The sequence below is a fragment of the Rhinichthys klamathensis genome, unplaced genomic scaffold (assembly GCF_029890125.1).
Source record: "Rhinichthys klamathensis goyatoka isolate OS25496 unplaced genomic scaffold, OSU_Roscu_1.1 h1tg000011l_1, whole genome shotgun sequence".
Lineage (NCBI taxonomy): Eukaryota > Metazoa > Chordata > Actinopteri > Cypriniformes > Leuciscidae > Rhinichthys > Rhinichthys klamathensis.
The window spans coordinates 5,364,573-5,390,549 of NW_026606564.1; the positions used below are offsets into that span (position 1 = coordinate 5,364,573).

General features: G+C 38.5%; 1 protein-coding gene across 1 annotated transcript in view; it reads right to left on the reverse strand.

Moving 5' to 3' along the window:
* The window catches only part of tmtopsa (teleost multiple tissue opsin a), a 97,688-nt gene extending 72,096 nt beyond the window's left edge, over positions 1–25,592 (reverse strand). Inside the window, exons 1-2 of the mRNA XM_056264708.1 lie at positions 25,073–25,592; positions 16,484–16,812 (exon numbers count right to left, since the gene is read on the reverse strand). Coding sequence (XP_056120683.1) covers positions 16,484–16,812; positions 25,073–25,553 — 810 coding nt within the window. The 5' untranslated portion in view covers positions 25,554–25,592. The remainder of the gene's footprint in view (positions 1–16,483; positions 16,813–25,072) is intronic.
* Between the last annotated feature and the right edge of the window lie 385 nt (positions 25,593–25,977).

Genomic DNA, 25,977 nt, shown 5'->3' on the forward strand with positions numbered 1-25,977 from the left:
ACCCAAACCTCTGTGCAACTGTACTAACAGTGTACTTACATGGTAACTCCTCAGGAATTGTCCACTTAATATAAAGTGTAAAACGGTCATAACTTACTGTGTATTATGCAAAACCCAAACCTCTGTGCAACTGTACTAAAAGTGTACTTACATGGTAACTCCTCAGGAACTGTCCACTTAATATAAAGTGTAAAATGGTCATAACTTACTGTGTATTATGCAAAACCCAAACCTCTGTGCAACTGCATTAACAGTGTACTAACATGGTAACTCCTCAGGAACTGTCCACTTAATATAAAGTGTAAAATGGTCATAACTTACTGTGTATTATGCAAAACCCAAACCTCTGTGCCACACTGCATTAACAGTGTACTTACATGGTAACTCCTCAGGAACTGTACACTTAATATAAAGTGTAATTGTTAGGGTCATTGTTGTGTACCACAGTAAATGCAAAACACAAGGTTACGTAGTTGATAGTAAACTCTGAAATATAAATGTGATAGTTATGCTTTGATAGATTTTGGGATATTACGGCATAGCACTTTTAAAGATTTACTCTTTATTTTAGATTTTTTGATTTGACATTGTGGTGACCTATTTGCCTTTAAAGTAAATTACAGTGTTCTGTAAACAATAAACAAGAATAGCCTACACTTTAAAACCTTAAATATACCTTGTTTAATCGTTTAACCATTTTGTAGTATTTAGTTTATTTACCTTGAGACACAAAAAGCGTTTTCTCCAATAAAACACAACATAAATTCACAAAAAAACATCAATTGTATTAGCCTGATGTTATCCAAATCTTTAGAATCCATACGTTGTTTGCAAGAAACAGATCCAAATTCAGCCCTTTATGATCTTCATCTCCATTTCTCAGCAGCGACCGCCAACGTCAAATCCGGCGCTCAGGCGCGCTGGTGATGAATTCAAATTAAAAAAATGCGCCTTCAAGAAGCGTTACGACATATTTTACGGCCATGATATCAAACGCTCATTGGCTCTCGCCTGCTTCGTCACAGATTGCGACATGCCGTGTTTCAGTCGGTGTAGCACATTTGAAATTGAGAAGCGCGTGCGCCTTCACAGAGCGAACCGAAACCGGATTAACATTTTCATGGATTTATAATTTATATTCTGATCTGTACCTCATACACAATTATTATAATACTGCCAGAGAGGACTGCGGCTGCAACGCATCATCATGTGAACGACTTTTGGTACCGGTTTTGACATTTTCGCAATAAACAAATTATTATGAAATTTATAACGTTACTTGTCTGTCTGTTGTGTTTTTATTTTCTTCATAAGTGTAACGTTAGCCTACGTAGTTTTAAGGAATGGTTATGGGTAGGTTTAGGGGAATGAGTAGGATTAGTGGCTCAAAATATATTTTAATGCTATTGTTAATAAAACTATGAGAGGTTTGGGTTTGCTGAGATGGTCTCTGTTATGACCGTTTTACACTTTATATTAAGTGGACAGTTCCTGAGGAGTTACCATGTTAGTACACTGTTAGTACAGTTGCACAGAGGTTTGGGTTTTGCATAATACACAGTAAGTAATGACCATTTTACACTTTATATTAAGTGGACAGTTCCTGAGGAGTTACCATGTAAGTACACTGTTAATACAGTGTTGTACAGAGGTTGGGTTTTGCATAATACATAGTAAGTTATGACCATTTTACACTTTATATTAAGTGGACAGTTCCTGAGGAGTTACCATGTTAGTACACTGTTAGTACAGTTGCACAGAGGTTTGGGTTTTGCATAATACACAGTAAGTTATGACCATTTTACACTTTATATTAAGTGGACAGTTCCTGAGGAGTTACCATGTAAGTACACTTTTAGTACAGTTGCACAGAGGTTTGGGTTTTGCATAATACACAGTAAGTTATGACCGTTTTACACTTTATATTAAGTGGACAATTCCTGAGGAGTTACCATGTAAGTACACTGTTAGTACAGTTGCACAGAGGTTTGGGTTTTGCATAATACATGTAAGTTATGACAGTTTAACACATTGTATCAAGTGCAGAGTTCCTGAGGAGTTACCATGTAAGTACACTGGTACCACAAGGGAAAACTTTAGCTGTAATTCAACATAAGTCCTGCCGGTCATATAGTAAATACATGGTATACACATAGGAATCATCATGGTTTCAGTGTGTTCTTAACTGGTAACTACAGTATGGAAGACTGCGTGTGGAAGTGGAACAACTTGTGTGAATACATATTGTTGTTACAAAATGTAGTTACATAATGCCTGTTACACATGTGTACTTACTGTAGTGGAAAAGTGTTGTTACCAATGTCCTGTTACACATTTGTACTTACATATACCTTTCCGTGGGTTGTTACATATGTGTAGTTACACAAATATTACAGTTGTAAATACCAATGTGTATTTACAATGTAGTTACATACTAAGTACATATCTAGTAACCATGTAAGTTCACAGGTATTAGGGCCACTTAATATAAAGTGGGACCAAAGTTTTAAATGATATTTTTATTAATTCTGGTGATTCTAGTCTTGAAGTATCTTTTCACTGTTATGCTGATGACACTCATGTGTAACTTCCTGTACGAAAACAGGACAGGAGGGCAATTGAGAGTTATTAGTGATTAGCTAATGCTAATCATAAATTCTCTAAGATTATTATTCATGTCGGCACTAATTATGTTCGACTCCGCCAGTCGGAGATCACCAAAATTAATGTTAAAGAGGTGAAGAGGTGTGTGAACTTGCAAGTACGATGTCAGGCACTGGAATTTGCTCTGGCCCCCTTCCTGTTCAAAGGAGTGATGAGACAGTAAGTAGACTGTCCTCACTCAATGGCTGGCTGTCCAAGTAGTGTCCACAAAATAATATAGAATTCATAGACAATTGTATAAGTTTTTGGGGTAGACCTGACCTGTTGAAAAGAGATGGTATTCATCCCTCCTGGTATGGTGCTGCTCTTCTCTCTGGTAATATGGCGCATAGTCTTAGAGCTCAAACATGACAATCTTGGGCTCAGGTCAGGAAGCAGACAGCCTGGCTAAACCGACCATCTGCTAGGTGTCTCACGTCACCAAGGTCAGATAAATCCCATCACATAGAGACTCTTTCACCTAGATATCATCATATAGAGACTATGTCTGTTCCCCGAATTAGGACATACAAAAAAAAAACCACCCATCTAAGGGTAAAATTTTAAATGATGTTCAATAAATAAAAAACAGATATAATACAAATGAGCAAATGATAAAGCTTGGGTTGCTGAATATCGATCCCTTAATTCAAAAGCACTTATTGTTAATGATATGATTACAGACTATAACCTAGACATGTTGTATTTGACAGAAACCTGGCTAAAACCAAACAATTACATCACTTTAAATGAGTCAACCCCAACAGATTACAGTCGTAAACATGAGCCTCGTCCGAAAGGCAAAGGGGGAGGTGTTGCTGTAATTTATAGTAATATTTTCAGAATTACTTAGAAATCTAGTTTCAAATTTAATTATTTTGAAGTGTTGGTGTTTAATGTAACAAAATATAGTGTAAATGATAAATCACGTTTGAGATTTGTGCTGACTACTGTATACAGGCCACCAGGGTACCATACCGACTTTATCAAAGAATTTGCACCTTCTATCAGAGTTAGTACTGGCTGCAGATAAAGTCCTAATTGTTGGTGATTTTAATACACATGTAGATAACGAAAAAGATGCATTGGGATTGGCATTTAAAGATATTGTTAACTCTATTGGAGTAAGACAACACGTGTCAGGACCTACTCACTGTCGTAATCATACTCTAGATCTAATATTATCACACGCAATCAATGTTGATGCTGTTGAAATTCTGCAGCAGAGCGATGACATCTCAGATCATTATCTAGTCTCGTGTAAACTTCATTTAGCCAAGGCTGCAAAGCTGACTCTGTGTTACAAATATGTTAGACCTATCACTTTTGCCACTAAAGATTGCTTTATTAATAATCTTCATCTCAGCATCCCAGATAGCTTAGAAGAACTCGATATTGCAACAGAAACTTTTAACTCTTTCTTTTCTAGTACTTAAGACACAGTTGCTCCATTGAGCTTAAACAAGATTAAAGAAATAAAATAGTCCAACGCCCTGGTACAACGAGTACACTCAGGACCTTAAGAGAGCAGCCAGACAAATGGAACGCAACTGGAAGAAAACAATGCTAGAAGTTTTTCGCATTTCATGGAAAGAGAGCTAGATTGCATATAGAGAGGCCTTAAAAGCTGCTAGATTTGCTTATTTTTCAACCCTATCAGAAGAAATGAAACAAAACCCTAGGTAATTATTTGAACCTGTGGCTAAACTAACGAAAAAAAATAAAGCTTCAAGCCCAGAAGTTTCCAGGCAGCACAGCAGTAATGACTTTATGAACTTCTTTACTTATTAGATTGATGATATCAGGGAGAAAATTATAACTATGCAACCGTCTACTACAGTTTCGCATCAGGGAGTGCATTGTTGTCTCTCTAAGAAAAAATTTGATTCATTCATTACTATAAGAGAGGAAGAATTTTTTTTAACTCGTTAAATCATCTAAATCGACAACATGTATGATAGACCCTATACCAACTAAGCTAATAAAAAAGATATTTCCAGAGGTCAAAGATCCTCAAAGATATTAATTCATCTTTGTCATTAGGATGCTACCAAAAAGTTAAGCTGGCTATGATTAAACCGCTTGTTAAAAAAACACAACTTGATCCTACAGAATTAGTCAATTACAGGCCGATCTCGAATCTACCTTTTCTGTCAAAGATACTAGAAAAGGCAGTATCTTCCCAACAATGTTCCTTTTTAGAAAGAAATGATATCTGCGAGGATTTTCAATCAGGATTTAGACCATACCATAGCACTGAGACAGCTCTCATTAGAGTCACAAATGATTTGCTCTTATCATCCGATCGTGGTTGTATCTCTCTTTGTTACTCGATCTTAGTGCTGCATTTGACACCTGGGTGTGCTCTTTCATAACAACCTTTCATGTGAAAGTCACGTGTCTAGCATCTGTTAAACCACTTTTTTTTTTCATCTAAAAAATATATCTAAATTGCGTCATATGCTCTCAATGAAAAATGCAGAACAATTAGTTCATGCGTTCATGACATCAAGGCTAGATTATTGTAATGCTATTATGGGTGGATGCCCTGCACGCTTAATAAATAAACTACAGGTGGTCCAAAATGCAGCACCTAGAGTTCTTGCCAGAACCAGGAAGTATGACCATATTAGTCATTAGTCATCACGTCTATTGTTCTGTCAACACTTCATTGGCTCCCTATTAAACATTGTATACATTTTTACAAATTTTTACAAATCTTACAAAGCACTAAATGGTTTAACTCCCCGTACTTGAGCGAGCTCTTAACACATTATAGTCCTTCACGTCTATTGTGATCTCATAATTCCGACCAGTTGGTAATACCTAGAATATCAAAATCGACTGTTGGCGGTAGATCCTTTTCCTATTTAGCACCAAAACTTTGGAACAATCTTTGTAACATTGTCCAGGAAACAGACACACTCTGTCAGTTCAAATCTGGACTAAAAACACATCTCTTTGGCCTAGCATTCAATTTAGGCTGCATAGTTTAGATCAGCCGGAACCGGGAACACTCCCCACAAATCCTGATGTACTTGTTACATCATAAGAAGGATGGCGTCTATGCTAATATTATTCTCTCTGTTTATCCGAGGTCCGCCGGATCCAGGCAGTATCCAGGTCGTATCCAGATCTGATGCAGGACCTGCGCCTGGACACGATGACAACGCAGTCCTGAAGTGTCAACCAGTCCCTTTCCTGTTTACTGAAGTCAGCCGGATCCCGGCCGTATCCAGATCAGATGGTGAACCTACACCTGGACCAATGCATGACACATCCCTGAAATTCAAGCCTCATCAGCCCTGTGAAGGCCTCATCGACACGGCAGCCATTGGCACTGATCCTCAACAAACTCGTCTCCACACCGGCGTGATGACTCCGACTTCCAACCAGATGGAACTGGATTAATATTCTGAATGTTCTTATCCAATCTGACTTCTGACCTGTGATGCTGCCTGGATCATAATCATACACTGTTCGCTCGTTGGCCAGAGGAGAACTGGCCCCCGACTGAGCCTGGGTTCTCCCAAGTTTTTTTTCTCCATTCTGTCACCTGATGGAGTTTTGGTTCCTTGCCACTGTTGCCTTGGCTTTTGGTTTGCTTAGTTGGGGACATTTAATATTCAACAATATTATTGATCTGCCTTACTTAAGGTGGACGATGACGCAATTGTCTTCTAGAAACAAACTTTGTTGTATTATTTTCATGTTATCACTGTGAAGCTGCTTTGATACAATCTGTATTGTAAAAAGTGCTATATAAATAAAGGTGACTTGACTTGAGTCATTACTAAACAATTACTATAATTTTATATTTAACAATATTATTACAACATTATTTCCCTCTTATCTCTTTAGAGCTGCTTTGAAACAATCTGTATTGTAAAAAGCGCTATATAAATAAAGGTTACTTGACTTGACTTAAACTGTTTACATGAAGTTAAATTAAGGATGTCAATGATTAATGAGTGACTATTTTTTCAGATGTTTTGGATCCAGGCCAACCTTCTGTAGGAAATAGTGCAAAGATGTTGCTGGGAAACCACGACAGCCGACTTCGATGGGAAACATGGTTGCGTGCCATCCTTTGGTGAGAGCCTCATCGATCAAGTCCTGGTACTTGGCCTTCTTGATTTGATGGGAGATAGCTAGCCTGTCCTCCCATGGCACCGTAAGTTCAGCTACTAAGATGGTAACGGATCTTGCTCCTGGAAATCAGGACCAGATCCGGACGGAGTGAGGTTGATGCGATGCCTTGTGGGAAGACAAGCCTACTTCCCAGGTCCACTTGTATCTCCCAATCAAAAGCTCACTGTAGAATGGATGGCAGGGTGCTTGGCAGTTGCCTTTACCGTGGGAGTATGGTTGCCTTCAGGCTAGAAGTTGATGAATTTTGGAGACTGTGGTGCCAGGTGGTTGTTGGCTTTGACCCTCTGCAGATCCACCCATTTGGCGACTTCTGTCAGTACCTTGTCGTGTCTCCACCTGTATCGACCATCTCCCAGTGCTTTGGGGCATGCCATCAAGATATGATTTAGTGTACATAGCACTGCTCCACAGTGCTTGCATGATGGATCTTCTTCCTTGCCCCAGATCTTTAAATTACTAGGGGTTGGCAAGAGGTCAGCCACAGCACGTAGCAAGCAAGTCAGCTTGCCTTGGTCGATTTCCCAGAGTTCCTTCCAGGACAGTGATCGCTCGAGTGCCTGATCCCACTGCATCCACTGCCCCTGAGAGGCCAGCCCTACCGCTTTCACACGCCGGTGTTCTTCTTCTGCCTCTCGGACCCTCTGCACCACAAGCTCTCTCTTGCCTTTGGTGTTGGCCTTGCTCCACCTCTTGGTGTTGTAATGTCCAAGTACCATGCAGCCTTGGCAGACCTCTTGGCAATCTCCTGATGTTTCCAGTGTGTTTCAGCTTCCGACACCGCTTCTTGGGGCTTCCACTTCCTGCCGCACCTGATAGACTTGCTAGCGTGCTGCACTTTCCCATCCTTTGACAGGAGCAGCGTGCTGACTGCTCTTGCCTTGGTGGCCTTGTATTCTTTAGCTACTGATGAAAAGGGCAAGCGGAGCTTGGAGGTCTTGCTTTGTAGGTTCACTGAGCTAAAGGAAGGGGGAACACCCAGCCATTTCCACACAAACTTACTGCACATCTTCTCCATTGCTTCCACTTGTGTCATAGGAAAGTCGTACAGCAGGAAGGGCCATTGCAGTCTGGGTATAATGCCATACTGAAAGAACCATACCTTGTACCTCCCAAGCAACTGGCTGGTGTCAATTGCCTTATGCCAGATGTTCAGTTGGACTTTGGGACTTTGAGACTGCTGATGTCCTTCAGGGAGTGGTCATAGTTTTTTTCCAAGACATCTGATCCCTTGGTCTTGGATTATTGGGATCTCTGAGCCTTGGATGCTAAAGGACTTTCTCATCAACTTTCTTTTGTGGATACTGAGGCTCCTGGATTTCTCCGGTTTAAATTCCATCTGTGCCCATGTCGCCATCTTTTCTAGTGCACTTAGGATCCACTGTGTTCCTTGAATTGCTGGGGTCATCACAGTCACATCGTCCATGAAAGCCCGGCAAGCAGGATGTCTTGTTCCGCCATCTGCTTTAGGACCTCTACACTGCATCTCTCCTGCTTTCAGAAGAAGATTCATGGCAGCCACGAACATGACCACTGAAATAGTGCATCCTGCCATGATGCCCTTCTCCAGCCTTTGCCATTTGGTGGTGAAGTTTCCCACTGTGAACCTCCTTTTCAGTGAATCCGTGTGTGACATCACCAGCGTAACCACCTCTGTTGGTACTTGGTAGTGTTCCAATGCCCTTTGGATCAGCTGATGAGGTACACTCGGGTAGGCTTTAGCAAGATCTAGCCAGACGACAGCGAGTGTGTTTTTATTACTCTTTGCTTCTTTGATGATCTGGCTGATCGCTGATGTATGTTCCAGGCATCCAGAATATCCTGGAACTCCTCCTTTTTGGACACTGGGGTCGATGTACTCATTGTTGAGAAGATACGATGTAAGCCTTTTAGCAACAATGGACCAGAATATTTTCCCCTCAACATCCAATAGGGAGATCTCTCTGAACTCTTCGAGTCCTGTAGAGTTCTGTCCTTTAGGTACAAAGCAGCCGTCACCGAGTGTCCAGGTTAGGTTCATGCCTTTTTTTCCAGAGTGTCCGTAAGAGCTTGGCTAACCTCTTCAGGTCTTCAGGAACTGGACAGATATAGTTTGTAGTTTAAATAGTCTAAAAATCTTATTTGAACATGATAGCCACCAGAGGGCACTCCTCCCTGGTCTTTTGCCATTCCATCATGAACTACATTTCCCACAGACCTTTGCCTGGATTCATTATCATGTGATTACATCCACCTGTGTGTAATTAGCTTGTTAATGTTTGTGTATATAAACCCTGTGTTTTCTCTCACTCTTTGTGAAGTCTTGCTAGTGTCACTGCATTTCTGAGTGTGCTCTCTTGTTTAGTGATGGGCAGATCGAGGCTTCGTGAAGCAATGAAACAGTTGAACCAAATGGGCCAAATTGTTTCGAGGCTTCGAAATCAATCCGACACCCGTCTCCACTGTGACACCAAGTGGTCACTTGCAGGTGTTGATCTGAAACAACCTTGACGAGCCATTAAAAAATGTGTTGTTTTTTTATTATTGTATTTTTCTAATATGTGAAGCTTGTAACCTATAGGCTCCTCACTGTGCATAATGTTATTTTGGTCCTGCAAAATGAATATTAATAAAAGAAATCAACCCACAATGTCTCACTTTTTTAGAGATTTTTATTCAAAAATATGAATTTCTCTGCTGTGGAAAGACTTAGCCTACTTCTTTTTTTACAGATAATTTCTCCAGCCTTTGAAAAAATTTGTTGCTGCTGGCATGCAAAGATATTTTTTAGCTAGGGCATACAAATGAGGAAAGATTACTGCTCTCTCTTTCCAGTAAGTTAGTGGATCATGAGTTCTGGGCAAATCTATCTATTAATCTATCTGTCTATATTTATATCTATGCATCTATTAATGTGTCACTATATGTAGGCTATACTGTCTGTCTCTAGCCTATCAGTCAATGTGTTGTGTAAATTTAAATGTAGGCTAAGCCTAAATAGCCCATAACTAATCAAATCGCACTATATAATAATAATAATTCATCACATTTATATAGCGCTTTTCTGGACACTCAAAGCGCTTCACATCGAAGGGGGAATCTCCTCAACCACCACCAATGTGCAGCATCCACCTGGATGATGCGACGGCAGCCATATTGTGCCAGAACGCCCACCACACACCAGCTTACTGGTGGAGAGGAGACAGAGTGATGAAGCCAATTGGTTATATGTCACAATATCACCAAAATCCGCTATCTCAAAATCAAACTCCTCTCACAAAAACCCACGAGGTCCCGACCGTGTCAATCAAACGCTGATTCGGCAGATCCAGAGCCATAGAGAGAAAGAGTTGCGACACTCCCATAGACCGCCATAGGAACTTTGGAATGCGGAAGTAACGCGTGTCGTGGAGCAGCCAATAATTCCAAAAACTGATAGTTTCTCCATTGAACCCCATTCATTTTCAGTGCTTCCGAAGTACGCTCGCTGGTAAATTAATGAAATTACTGTATTTTTTTATTTTTACACACATTAGCCGACCTCTCGTGAATCTAGTCTGTAGTTATATTTTATGTAGCCAGTTTTAGTAAATGTTTATTGGAAGATAATAGGTTAATTGCAGCTATAGCTTACGTGACCAACACTTCACTAACGTTAGCTAACTTACGGTAACTGATGTATATAATATATAATATTTTTAATTATATTTTATATGTATGTATATATATATATATATATATATAGCCTATATATAATATTATATATACATACACACACACACACACACACACACACACACAATTCATTTATTTAAATGGGTTAGGGTTATGCATATATGTGCTTATATGTATTTAGGATCATAGTTAATTCACTCATTAACTATCTCTCCGGTTTAATTTTATGAAGATTGGTTTTATTTCGGTTGAATATTTACCGAACATTGCTGTATATAGTCGTTGGTTTCTACGTTATGGGAGCAGTCTATTTCCCTCCTAAATCATTCATTTGTACATGCACAGCGTAATTATTTATATTTTATGTTGGTTGGAATTCTGAACGGACTGCAGACCTCTTTGCGTGATCACGAAGCGGAATTTATAAGCAAGATCACGGAATCAATAGCCTAATACAGCCCAGTTGTGCTAAAATAAATATCATGAGACGTCCATCATCAGATGAATGACATGGAAAAGTTAAGTTAGAGCCGCTAAAGCCAGTGCTACTACCCATGCGAACATGAACACTAGCGTTTCCCTCCAAAAATATAGCCTAAAACTTATCTAAGTTGTCACCCTGCCTCTCCAAATGCAAAACTGACATTAACAAAATTCGATAACAGCTGAAAAAGTACTTGGGTGTGTGTTTTATTTTATATTTACCATTTAATAATGCAATCGCTGCTGTCTGTCCATAGAAGAACATGACTGTCATAGATTGCACCTCTGTGGCTCTCTCCGCTCATCCTAGAACACCTTCACCAGAGTATTGAACTGCATTTCCCAGAAGCCCCGTACCTAGGTCTAATTATCTGCACAGGTGTTCCCACTTCTCTCCTCTATATAAACTGCCTTCTGACTCACACACTTTGCGAAGTCTTGTTCTGTCCCGGCTAACATTACCAAGCGTTTATCTACTGTCTTTTGATTTCCCCGTGTATTGACCTGTGACTGTTTATCGACTCCCGTCTCCTTGTCTGCTGCCTGCCTTGACCTTTGCCAGTTCTCGTTTGGATTTTGGATATTGCCGCCTGCCCTGATCTCTGCCTGGTATCGTTTATGCTCTTGGACTGCCTGCTACATTGTCTATGCTGTTTTCTAATTTCTGCCTGTTTGACTATCCTGAATAAACCACTGCAAATGGATCCGACTGTCTCTGACTCTGCATCACAATGACAGCCCGCGTATGTTTTGGAACTATTGGGGCTTACATGAACCACGTGACAGCCGTCGCGGCGACATCAAAGCGTGTCGCAAATCTTTCTCTCTATGGCTCTGGGCAGATCACACCTGATGAAACACTTAGTGAAACATTTCGAGGCTTCGTTTGGCCATAGTCACGTGACATGGGTGTTTTGAATCACGCTTCGGATCAATGTTTCGAAACATCTGCGCTTCGGGATCTCTTAAAGCTTCGGAACGACTGTTTCGTGTCAGCCATCCCTACTCTTGTTTCCCTTGTCATGGTTTATGGTCTTGATCTTGAACCCATTTCCCTGTTTCCTGGACTGTCATTATTTGCCTTGATATTAAGCCTCTGCCAGTTACATGAATCATGATTTTGGATTGCCCCAATAAAACTGCATTTGGATATTCAGAGCCGTTTGTTACAATCACTGATTTAGAGCTTGTATTTCAATTGCCTGTTAGAAGCAGCAATACATAGCTGAGAGTTCTTCCATCTGCTTAAACATACATCTGTTAAGATATAAAAGCTATAAGATATATAAAACTTAAGAGAAGCCACAATTTCCCCTCAAGAAGAAGGAACGAGAGAAAGAAAACAAGAGAGAACCCACACAGTTTTTCTACTTGGGTTTCAGAGCACAAACATCAACAGCAGACAGCTGACCTCTCTAATCAAAGTACGTAATGTATTTTCACATATCTCTCACACATCTAACACAGCGTTCTGAGTGCATTCAACAATTCCTGTGAACTTAACATAAACGGCTAGCACATACAAGCAAAACAAGTTGCATGCAAACTTATATATAATGGTCAACAAACTCCAAAGAACTAATGACAAGATTTTCCCTAGGTTTGGCAAATAGTCTAATTTTGTGACTATGAAATACGTCATTCATAGCATCTTATTCCCAAAGGTAACAGCAGTCCTGAGCTCGTAACATCTTCAGGACTTCCACTTCCAACTTCTTCCATAATGAATTATTCATCTGTGAAAATCCAGAGAAAGGACTAGTCATCTAATTTAAAGCAGATTAATTGATTTTACTCTCACTGCATCATACAGTCAAAAGAAGATCGCTTTATTAAATCGGGAATTCAACACCATTAGCTAGTTTGATTTATTAGTGTGCTCCCTGCAACAAGGGAGGACACTGCAGTATTTGTCTAGAGAGTCCAGATGTATGTAAATTAGCAAAATAAATAGATAAAATATCCAAGGAGTGCTATTTTTGCCTGTAGCTGCAGGAATCTTGAGCTGTTATTCATGCATGCGCTTTGTGAAGTCAGACTGTCTTCATCTGTGAAAGAATGACACTAGCGATTATGATGCAATGGTCAAGTGAATGCTAATACAGTAGCAACAGAAGCTTTCACTAAATTGGACAATCCACTTAAAAGATTCTACAAAGTGACAACTATTGAGTGCAGAAAAAGAGCCAGAGAAAGACAGAGAGATTGAACAAAAAGATATTGTGACTTTTCCTTCGACTTTTCCAGTTGGATAAGTAAACTTGTGGGATGGCTTGAAAACAAATTTATATTCAAAGTAAATACACCAGAACATAAAAGATAAAAAAAATTCTGTCACAGTTAGGCTGACCCAATGTTCTTAGACACGCACTCAACTTATTTCACAAGTTCAGATTCATAAGTTATCTTGCTCTAAATTCCACCCAGCCGTCTCATTGAAAATGAATGATTTCCTAGGAGGCAACTTATTCCAAATATCTCCTCATACTTCCCTCCCATACAGTCTCCTTATCTTCAAGATGTCGAAATTGTTGGGTGATGGTTGTAATGTTGTTGAAAAACAGTACAGGTTAAGTAAAAAAAGTCTGTAAACTGAGGTTCTCAACTCTGCTAATTCCACCACTCTGCTAATTTCTAACGAGCTGATGGTCCAAATCAGGTGTGTTAAATAAAGACATACAAAATATGAAGAGTGGTGAGTCCCAAGGACCGGAGTTGATAACTACTTGTTTATTGTAAAGTGAAGCATTTTGATCTGGGATTTCCATTTGGATGATTTCATTGTGACATTTGTTTTATGACCATCTAAATCAGGATCCATTCCTGCTGTTGGAAGACAAGCTTCCTGTAGAGTTCAACTTCAACCTTCTACAACACACCTGTCTGGAAGCTTCTAATAGGTCCTGTCTTAATACCCACACTTGGGGTCTTGGCCACTTGAGAGCGCATGCAAGCATCAGGAAGTAAATGCGCAAGACTGTCTCAGGTCTGGAAAATGCTCAGTTCCCTTAATGCACTCTAAATCCACGCTTCATTTTTGCTGAAAAAGGCGACTGCATTAATTTATAATAAGTTGTTTCACTACTTTTACCAGCAGTTAAAATCCATCTGTCACATTATTATCCTTCCCTCTGTGGGCCAGTGATCGGTACGCACACAATTTGCATATAATTTCTCACCTCTCTTCAGAGTGCTTTTCATTCCAGTGAAATCATAAATAAATGCAACCAAATGAGATTATACATATATGCTTAATATTATATATATATATTTATTATATATATATATATACACATATGTGTGTGTGTGTGTGTTTATATATATATATATATATATATATATATATATATACAGGTCCTTCTCAAAAAATTTGCATATTGTGATAAAGTTCATTATTTTCCATAATGTAATGATACAAATTAAACTTTCATATATTTTAGATTCATTGCACACCAACTGAAATATTTCATTGTTTCATTGTCTTTTATTGTTTTAATACTGATGATTTTGGCATACAGCTCATGAAAACCCAAAATTCCTGTCTCAAAAAATTAGCATATTTCATCCGACCAATAAAATAAGTGTTTTTAATAAATAAATAAAAAAGTCAACCTTCAAATAATTATGTTCAGTTATGCACTCAATAGTCAATACTTGGTCGGGAATCCTTTTGCAGAAATGACTGCTTCAATGCGGCGTGGCATGGAGGCAATCAGCCTGTGGCACTGCTGAGGTGTTATGGAGGCCCAGGATGCTTCGATAGCGGCCTTAAGCTCATCCAGAGTGTTGGGTCTTGCGTTTCTCAACTTTCTCTTCACAATATCCCACAGATTCTCTATGGGGTTCAGGTCAGGAGAGTTGGCAGGCCAATTGAGCACAGTAATACCATGGTCAGTAAACCATTTACCAGTGGTTTTGGCACTGTGAGCAGGTGCCAGGTCGTGCTGAAAAATGAAATCTTCATCTCCATAAAGCTTTTCCAGCAGATGGAAGCATGAGGTGCTCCAAAATCTCCTGATAGCTAGCTGCATTGACCCTGCCCTTGATAAAACACAGTGGACCAACACCAGCAGCTGACATGGCACCCCAGACCATCACTGACTGTGGGTACTTGACACTGGACTTCAGGCATTTTGGCATTTCCTTCTCCCCAGTCTTCCTCCAGACTCTGGCACCTTGATTTCCGAATGACATGCAAAACTGAGCAACAGTCCAGTGCTGCTTCTCTGTAGCCCAGGTCAGGCGCTTCTGCCGCTGTTTCTGGTTCAAAAGTGGCTTGACCTGGGGAATGCGGCACCTGTAGCCCATTTCCTGCATCTCTGGATGCCCATGTAGCCCATTTCCTTCCGGCTCTGGATGTTTCTACTCCAGACTCAGTCCACTGCTTCCGCAGGTCCCCCAAGGTCTGGAATCGGTCCTTCTCCACAATCTTCCCCAGGGTCCGGTCACCTCTTCTTGTTGTGCAGTGTTTTTTGCCACACTTTTTCCTTCCCACAGACTTCCCACTGAGGTGCCTTGATACAGCACTCTGGGAACAGCCTATTTGTTCAGAAATTTCTTTCTGTCTTACCCTCTTGCTTGAGGGTGTCAATGATGGCCTTCTGGACAGCAGTCAGGTCGGCAGTCTTACCCATGTTTGCGGTTTTGAGTAATGAAACAGGCTGGGAGTTTTTAAAAGCCTCAGGAATCTTTTGCAGGTGTTTAGAGTTAATTAGTTGATTTAGATGATTAGGTTAATAGCTTGTTTAGAGACCCTTTTCATGATATGCAAATTTTTTGAGACAGGAATTTTGGGTTTTCATGAGCTGTATGCCAAAATCATCAGTATTAAAACAATAAAAGACCTGAAATATTTAAGTTGGTGTGCAATGAATCTAAAATATATAAAAGTTACATTTTTATCATTACATTATGGAAAATAATTAACTTTATCACAATATGCTAATTATTTGAGAAGGACCTGTATATATATGGCAGAAAGTAGCTTTAGTGGGCAACAATATTCCAAGTAAACTGAAACCATGAAAAAACTTTCAATGAAGAACAGAAAGGTATTTAATCTCCCCATCTGCTGCATCATTTCAAACTGGTCCACTTTTACGAAACTGGTTACAAGACATGCAACAACTAAAGCCATTTGCACCATTTATTTAATCTATTTTGGAGACATTGTTGAGTACTGATGCAAAAAACTATCCAAAGCAAAGCAATTCAACCACTGTGATATGTCATATGGACCACTTGTATGGTGCTTTTATGGTGTTGTGTTTTTCATAGCTTGATTGATGCAAAAAGAGATGTTGAACAAGAAGATTTTGGGGTGAACTTTTCCTTTAGGGATCCTGGCTAGCATCCACAACTGGAAAGTTATTGAGATCCCCTACCAGCATTGTGCCCTTCCACAAGGAACATAACCCCAGGTGGACTATAAGCAGCTGTTAAATGACAAACAACCTAACCTTAATCAAATACTGAAATGCTAAGGACAAATGCATAAAGGTTTAGCAGAAAAACTGATTTAAAAAAACCAATGACAGTGGACAGTCTCACTCACCTGTTTAATGGCATGCAGCAGCTTACCATAGCAGAAAATAATGACCAGGAAGGGGATAATCAGGCAAAAAATGAAGAGGCAGATGATGTAAGAAATGTTATTGGCGGTCTTGGTTGTCCAGTCTACAGAGCAGGTGGTTCCAGGGCCTTCTGGGCCATAGCGGCTCCAACCAAATAGAGGGGGCAGAGTCCAGATTAAAGAGTAAACCCAGGACATCACCACCCCACAGGCCACCTTCCTGTAGTTGGTGGCATCAGCTTCTGTGGAGCCCATCATTGTGCAGTAGCGTTCATATGATAGCACTGCCAGGGAGATAAGCGACACAATGCCTGGAGAAAAAAATATAAAGATATTTCAATAATGTTATAATTTGATTTAGGTTTAAATAGTCGAATGTGACATTCCATTACCAACAGACTGCAGCATTCAGCAGGCATATAAGACATTCAGAAGAGCAGAACTCATGTCTTACTATTAATTCAAGACCGGCACTGACTGATAAACCGCAGCTCAAAAAGTATTTTGGCAGAATTCAGTTGAGTTGCCTGATAAGTAAGGCTTTGGTTCTTTATAGTTTGTTGTACAATTTAGGTGAAAGCAATCCACAATCCAGTACTTAAAGCTGAAGTGTGTAATTTTTGTGCCACTTTATGAATTACAAAACTGTATGACATTTAAAAAGTTTTACCAAACTTAAAAAGTTAAAAAGTTTCTCCCTGTTTTCTGTCTTCCACTGGTGTTTTGAGAGCACCACAGAGCCCAAGCATTTACTTGTCAAGGGAATCAATTCAAGTCTCTGAGATTCAACTTTACCTCTTACTGATTTTCTATTATCAGTGAAGTGGACTGAAGTAGTGTTGTAATTTTAACCATGACGTCTGTAACTGGCCTTACAAAAGTCTTGGGATTATCTGCACAAATTTTGACCATTTTCCCCCATTAGCCAGATTAATGAATATGAAAGTGAACGTAATGGCAATTGATGGCAATTTATTTATATAGCACAATTAAATACAATTTACGTTATCCAATGTGCTTTACAATAAAAAATCATAAAAACTAACAACAAAACAACAACAGTACAAATATACTGTTATATAAGTAATAAATAATATATAAGTAAAATACCATACAATAAGTGCTTCACCAATTTAAACTAATGATGAGATACAATGGAATGGTCCTTCAGCATGTGTTCAATGCCTTATCAAACAAAAATGTTTTTAACTTGGATTTAAAAACAAATAATGAAGAGGCCACTCTAATTGAAATGGGCAAGTCATTCCATAATAGGGCAACTACAGAAAAGGCATGGTCCCCCCTACACTTCAATTTTGACTTGGGGATAGACAGGAGTCTCTGATTTGATGACCGAAGTGATCTAGTTGGATGATGCTCAGTCAATAGAGCAGACAAGTAGGGTGGACCCAGACTATTTAAAGATTTGTACATGAAAAGTAAAAGTTTAAACTCCAGTCTATAACGCACTGGCAACCAGTGTAAAGAATGTAAAATTGGCGTGATATGATTCCGTTTTTTGCACCCGTCAGAAGTCTAGCTGCCGCATTTTGTACTAATTGTAATCGTGACATTGCTGAATGACTAATCCCAACGTAAAGAGAGTTGCAGTAATCCAGCCTTGAAGAAATAAATGCATGTATTACTTTTTGAAAGTTTTTAAAGGAAAGAAAAGTCTTTACTTTTGATAGTAGTCTTAGCTGAAAAAAGCAGGATTTCACTACTAAATTTATTTGCCTCTCAAATTTCAAAGATTCATCAAATACTACATCCAAATTCTGAAAGTTTGAAGACAACCAGGTCTTTACTTCGATCAAACAGGCCAGTTTCCAGACTATTTGACAAGCGTTTTCAGGGCCGATAAATTTGAGTGTCATCCGCGTAAAAATGGAATGACAACCCGTGTTTTCTAATAATAGAACCTAGTGGAAGCATGTATAAAGAAAAAAGAATGGGGGCCAAAATAGACCCTTGAGGAACCCCACACGATAACTGTTGTGATGTCAGTCTGTGTTCCCCAGTCTTTACGTTTATTAGTCTCCCCAGGTGTTTCAGATTAGCTACGCCCCCTTGTTATCTTGTTTAGCTTGTTTGCCCTTGTATGTAAACCCTGTGTTTTAGTTCAGTCCTTGTGAGTTCTTGTCGTTGTTACATTGATGTTGGTTGTGCTGTTCCCGAGTCCTGTTCCCTAGTCTTTGTATAGTTTTGAGTTTGTTTAAATAAAGTAAGCTGCATTTGGATTCTGCTTCCTCCTTGCTTCAACCACCTCTACGTAACAATAACACAGCCTTACTAGAGGTATATTCTCCAATCTTCACTGAGAAGCTTATGTTAGTAAAATAAGATATAAACCAGTCCAATGCACTGCCAGTAATGCCTGTGCACTGTTCCAATCGAGTAATAAGTATAGAGTGATCTATTGTGTCAAATGCAGCAGTTAAATCTAAAAGCACAGGAACCACATAGTCGCCAGAATCACAGGTTATTAGTACATCATTAAAAACCTTCAGCAATGTACAGTAGTCTCTGTCGAATGATGTTTTCTAAACCCATATTGAAGAGTTTCAAAAATCGCATTATCTGTTAGGAAGCTTTGTAGTTGTTGCAGGACTATTTTTAAAAATTTTAGTCATAAATTAAAAATTGGTGATTGGTCAAAAATTGGCTAACACTGTGGGGTCCAGTTTCTGTTTTCTTAAGCAAGGGGTAGACTGATGCATGTTTTAGCGGTTCATGTATAATACCAGTTTCTAAACAACGATTTAACATGACCAGAAGAAGAGAACGTACATCAAATACTTGTTTGAGAAAAAAAGGAGGAATAACATCAGCAGAAGAGCCTGAAGGCTTAAAGTGCTCTACTATTTCTTGAAGCTGAGTGCCAGCAATATGGTTAAATCGACTAAAAACAGCCGTACAGCTATGGTGAATTGAGGGATCAGAAGGAGATTGAATAATTCCTAATCTTAGATCATTTATCTTACTAACAAAAAAACTTTAAAAAGTCCTCACACATAGATGAAGACACATCAGCGAGAGAGCAGACCGAAGGGTTGATAGTGGCGTTAATAATTTGTAAAAGAGTTTTGGGTCTATGAAAGTTCTTATTAATAATTTCAGTAAAATACCTTGATTTGGCTACTTTTAGCGATTTCTGATATTGCGAATCTCTTAACATTTTAAAAGAGACCTGAAGTTTGTCTCTTTTCCATTTACGCTCCGCTCTTCTACAAATCTGCCTAAGAGAGCGTATTGTATCATCTCGCCAGGGTTCAGTTCTTGGTTTAAAACTTTGTGCCTTGAGTGGAGCAACCGTGTCTAAGACGTTTATGTGTTTTGTTCTGAAATCATATTATCATTTAAAGCTTCAAGCTATTGTTCACGAGATGTTTGAGCTTCTGCTAAACTTATTTGTTGAGATCTATGTATGTTGACTTGATCAGTCTTTATGTGTATAAAAGTCTACATTAACCCTGTTTATAATATAAAGCAATCATGTCTCTTCAGAAGACTCGGATTAAACTGCTTTTACAGACACATTTTTTTGAAGCTTGAAAATGTTGTTTGAGTGGACTTTCAATGGATGTGTTAGCCAGGTGCAGACAGACAGATGGTGATCAGGAATAAAGTTCAAATGGAGCATTTAATAACAGTCCTACAGGTAATACATACACTAATGCAAATGAGACCAGACAAACACTTAGTGGAGGTGAGGAACTTAAATACACATGGCAATAACAAATGACGAACAGCTGTGATGATGACTAGTGTCCATAGGAACTGATGAGTGGTGGGAAACTCAAACAAGGGAACACATGTGACTAATGGAAACAAACAAAGTCCCTGAAAATGAAACTAAGAACAAATGCATCTGAATAAGTTTAACAGGATGGGACAAAATGAAGAGAGATTAAAAATATATTAGAAATATAATTTGTTTGTGGTCTGAGAAGAATGAAAGTCTTATGGGTTTGGAGCGACATGAGGTCTATTAAATGATGACAAATTTAATTATTTATACAAATTAAACTAATGTAATTGGGTAAACCTGATTACGTTGGTCAGGTAAAGGTAGTTAGAGTTAGTTTAATCTGATTTGGAGCAATGCACAGTCACGTATGTATTTCATTTTTTAAAGACACTACAATTAATAAAGTAATCAAGGTAAATAGTGCAACTGTTAAAGTGAAACACTTTGATTTCCAGGTCAATAAATGCAGACCAGAGACTCTGTAAAACAATTAAATCTCAAAGGTGTGTTCATTATTTTTCCTTTAATTATTGAATTATTTTTAATTATTATTATTTTTATTTAAGTCCCTCACAATACCACTATCACTTAATGTGAGTGTTAGGGAGGGTGAAGACCTGCTGTAGATATTGAGCTCACCTCACTGTGTGATGGTGTGATAGGGAGGGCATAATACATAAATTCAAGGTCATGACCGCCGTGGAGCTCACCCGAAATCTAATCCTTCTACAGCCCGATTGCTGATCCATTAACTAAACCACTAGACCATGCCATAAGAACCAAATAGTCCATCTCTGAGAATCTATAGGGAAAACAACTTGGTCTTTATGTCTCAAGATGCATTGGTCTGACTACTATGGTTATGTGACACCTTAAAATAAGAGTTCACCCAAAAAAAAATAATAATAATTTTGTCATAGTTTACTTAGCCTTTCCAAACTTGTATGAATTTCTTGTTAAAGGTTTCCTGTATCATAAATAAATTAACTTTTGATTAAAAGCAATGAAAATTTTAAAAGGTCACCCGAGAGAAAAAATTGGAAAAACCATATAACAAACGTTACTGCTTATAAGTAGCACTTCCTTAGCACTTTCTAGAACCATTTAGAACTTTCTAGACTTTTCTGTTTTTCTAGAGCAATCCAAATCTTTGTATACTGTACATATATATTGGAGAGAGGGACAGAGAGAAGGAGCTTTATGAGCAAACAACTCAATTTAATACTATTTGATATTTGTTTCAGTAGCAATATATCATGATTCATGTCGCACAAGACAAGTGATACTACCTTACAGAAAAACAAAGCTATCTGGACCAATAATATAGTGAGATTTCAGCAATCACAAAGTGGAAGTGTGCCTTTAGAAGAATCGTCACTAGAAGAAAAGTGCATGCCACTCCAAATCCAAATTATTGGATACTGCCAGTTTCTTGGAGCAGAAATAAAAGGAAGAAAGGAGCGAATAGTGGAAATTGTCATAGTCACAAAATTATGGAAGAATAAATTGAACTGGAACATTTTATTTTATTTTTTTATAATATACATATATAAACTCACCTTCACATTTATGTCACAGAAATTGACAGATATGAAATTCTAGTTTTAAATGTTTAGTGGTTTAATTAGAAAATACTGTTTATTAATGTTGTCAAATAACCCTTAATTCCAATCATAACAGATCATCACAGCATCCCTATAAGGTCCATTCAGTATTATCAGCAGCTTTATCGTGTTGCTCAGGAGCCAATTACCCTCCTCCATCCCCAGCTCCTCCTCTCGTCCAGTCAGGACTTGGCCGTCTGATATTACTCTTCAAATCAGACTGTCATTTATATTTATTTATGTTGTTATTACTTTCAATTATTGCCATTAAGAACATTAATGATATCTGTGATACATTTATGTTGGTTCTGTTCTGTTTACCCTGAGGGGGTTATCGCTGCACTCCCTGCTCTTATCCATGCTAGGCTTCCTGGATGGGCACGGAGTTCTTGCCCAGTACAAAACCACACCGACAATTCAAACTGTATACTACTTTGTCAAACATCTTTGACAATAGTGTTCCTGACAGAATTGAATCCAAATAAAACCAACAGTCACAAACATTTTATGAGACATGAGGCCTCTTTTTTAGCTTATTTTAATGATAAATTGTCCACATAACATCTCAGAGGAGATGAATCTGATTAAGTATGCATCTGAAAAAAATTACATACGATCTCAAGCAATAGAGAGAAGTGGATTCAAAATCTAATATTATGGCTATGTTAAGCTGCCAAGAGATGATTTTCCCACAAACAAAGCAATCAAATGTGATTTGTCTTGGTCTGTTGCATTCACTGGCAGCTTTCTGATGCCAAAAAACATTCTCTGCTCAAAAGAGACTTATTGGAAAATATAACAATGGTGATTCTTCTTTAGACTTTTTCATTTTTGACCTAATTCTGCCATGGCATATCCCGATCCTCAAGCAGAAGAACATTTTTTAATCATTTCAGTGCACATTATAGTTGACTTGTGATGCAGAATCACACTGTGTTCTTTCATTTGGCCAGAGGAGAACTGGCCCACTGACTGAACCTGGTGTCTCCCAAGTTTTTTTTTTTTTTTCTCCATTACTTATACAATACACCTAATGGAGTATTGTTTCCTTGACTTTAGCTTGCTCAGTTGGGGTTTAAAAGACATTTAATATTCAGCAATACTGTAAATGTTACTGCACTGACACTATTGGATGAGAACAAAACTTGATGTGAAAATAGCTGGATGGCAATTTTGAATTTGTTTCATAATTGATTAACTCTGCAACATCGACACTGTTATTGAACTGAATTTAATCAACACTGAACTGACTTGTGCTGAATAATGACACTATTAAACTTCTGTAGAGCTGATTATAATTGAATTACTGTACGCTTGTTTCATAATTTGATGCACTATTATTGACCTAAACTGAATTAACACTGACTGACTTGAGCTGAATAATCACACTATTATCTGCTTTATAGTTGAACAGAGTTTGCTAACTACTCTAAACTAAACTACTCTAAACTAAACTGAATCAACACTGAATTAAATTGAGCTGAATAATGACATAGTGCTTACAGATGTATTCATTTCATAACTGAAGAACATTAATACTGTTATTTTCTTGTTTATTTCTGTGAAGATGCTTATAGGCTATCTGTATTGCACAAAGCACTATATAAATAAATGTGTGATTTGAGTTGACTAGACACCAGATACTGTAAAACAAGGTAAAGTGTAGTCCTGAGGTTCATGGTAACATGGTAAAAAAAGAACACATATGATTTATACATCCCAGAGGATGCGAAGCAAAGGATGTACCTCCAACATTTTAATGCTTTACTTACTGTAGTGTATCTGGTGTTTAGCAATAATATCTATCATAAGCTATTTCCTATATTACCTCCCTGCACAATTGCAGTGACTGCATGATGACACTACTATTATTGCTGCAGTCTCACTGAGTTTGGTGTTCCCGACTGAACGACAGATGACAATATCTGTATCAATATCAACATCAATGTTATTATCTTCATAGCCATCTGAGTCCTGAGAACACAGTGATGACTGCCGGGATTAGAAGAGACAATCATTTCCAAGACATTCTGCAGTTTTGAAAATTAACAAAGAAATGTATTTCTCTATTACGAAATACATTTAATTCACTTAAATGTATTAAATACATTACCATTTAAATATTAAAAGAATATCACTTTCTGACCACCAAAAAATATCATTTTGCATTCCAAAGCTCACAGAGGTGCTGATAGTGATTAAACCCAAAGTGCTCATGCTGTCCTTTCCCTGGTCTCTGCTCTTGGACTCTTTACATGCTGAGCTCGGTCTTTCAATTGGCATCTCTCTTTCTCTCTTCTGAGACTCTTTATTCAATGGATCCTTCTCACTTTAGTGAAAAAAAATGTAATATCCGCAACACTGCTTTAAAATCCCATATTTAATATAAAGGCAAAGTTTCGACCCTGTTGGGTCTTCTTCAGCCAAATAATACAGTTTGTACAGTATAAAAAAATCATTATGTCTATTGAATGTCCCCATAAAACATTGGAAACTCAACTTGGATAATGTAATGTTTATAGGATCTGGCATACTCTTTAATTATGTTTAAAAAAAAAACTGTAACACAGTTTTGATTTAAAATATTGAAATATATTCACAAATTAAGAGTCAGGGTAATCTAGCCAACATGCAGAAATTAATTTGGTTGTCACGCGATGAAAACCAAAGGGAAAAAAAACAGCATATAGTGACATTTGTATGAAAGGCAAGTTTTAACAAGCTTAACTGGGCTGTCTGATAAGGCTGTATAGCCTTGAAATAGCGATTAAGTTGTGCACATTCACGTGTATTCCAAGTACAAAGAAAGTAATTATTTTTAATTTAGGCTATGCTTACACCATTTGCATTTTAAAAGCATTAAATCAAGATATTTGTAGAAAATGGTAGACTATACATGTTTTTGAATAGTAAAAAATGTAGTGCGAAAATGTACAGTACGAAACATGATTACAAAGATAACATTTCTAAGAACTTAGATGTAAGCAACACGAAGATGTCATATAAGTTGTGTTATCCCTATTCATAAAACTAAACGTTCAAATGGAGAAAAAAAGCTGGACACTTTGGGTTTATGATTAACAGGTTTTATCATTTTAATGATTTATACCAGATGAAATCAAATCCAGATAAATCAAACTTCCATGCATGTAAAACCATAACAGAATGTTATGATACAATAGACTACTTGTAGATAGATTACACAAAAACACTCACCTAACAACGAGTTGGCAAAGCCGTACCATACACATCCACTGTCGCCGATGAGCCATCGCCCTTGAGTGCTCGCCGCGAAGCTGAACGGCGTGCCCAACACGCACACCAGGAGATCACTCAAGCAAATATTCACCAGCAGAAAGTTTATGGGGGACCGCAGCACCTTGTAGCGGCAGAAGAGCACGAGAACCAGGAGGTTGTTGAGGAATCCGAAAGTGCCGATGAAGCCCAAGCTCATCGCCACGAGCAGGTGGCCGGTGGGACTGAGAGTGCTGTAGGGGGAGGACGCCTCCAAATGTCCCTCCACTGCACTGAGGCACAGCGCGTTGTTCGCCCTCCTGCAGCTGATCACACTTAAGTTGGACACAATCATCGCAATCCGTTCTGGGAGCACATTGAACAAAAAGTCACTGCCCTGTTTTCTGGGGGAAAGCGCAACATTTATAGTGCTCTTGCGTTTTGACAACAGAATGCAATCCATAGAGAGAGGATAATTATTTGCAGAAGAGTTTAAGTGTTAGAAGAGATCACGACGCTTTTTCTTTTCTTTCTTTTTTGCAATTGCTGAACTTTGTTGCTCGGTTCATCGGTTCAGAAGTGGGAATAAAGTTTGGCGTCCCTTTGCTCCACCGTGTGGTGATGATTACAATCCTCATATGCGGTTGGAACTGTACTGTGTTGATGTTAGTACCTCCTTCTCAGCTGACGTCTGAGCCTGTCTGCTCTACTGAGGTTTACTGGACGCCACATCCAGGTCACAAGGACAAAAACATCTGCAGCTCAGCTGTTCTGTATCTGCTCTGTCACACGACATATTGGCGAAACTTTTATCTCGTGAGGAATCCTCAGAGTAAGACTGGGAAAAGTTTGAAATCCCTTTCTTTATTTGAATTTCCAAAACCATT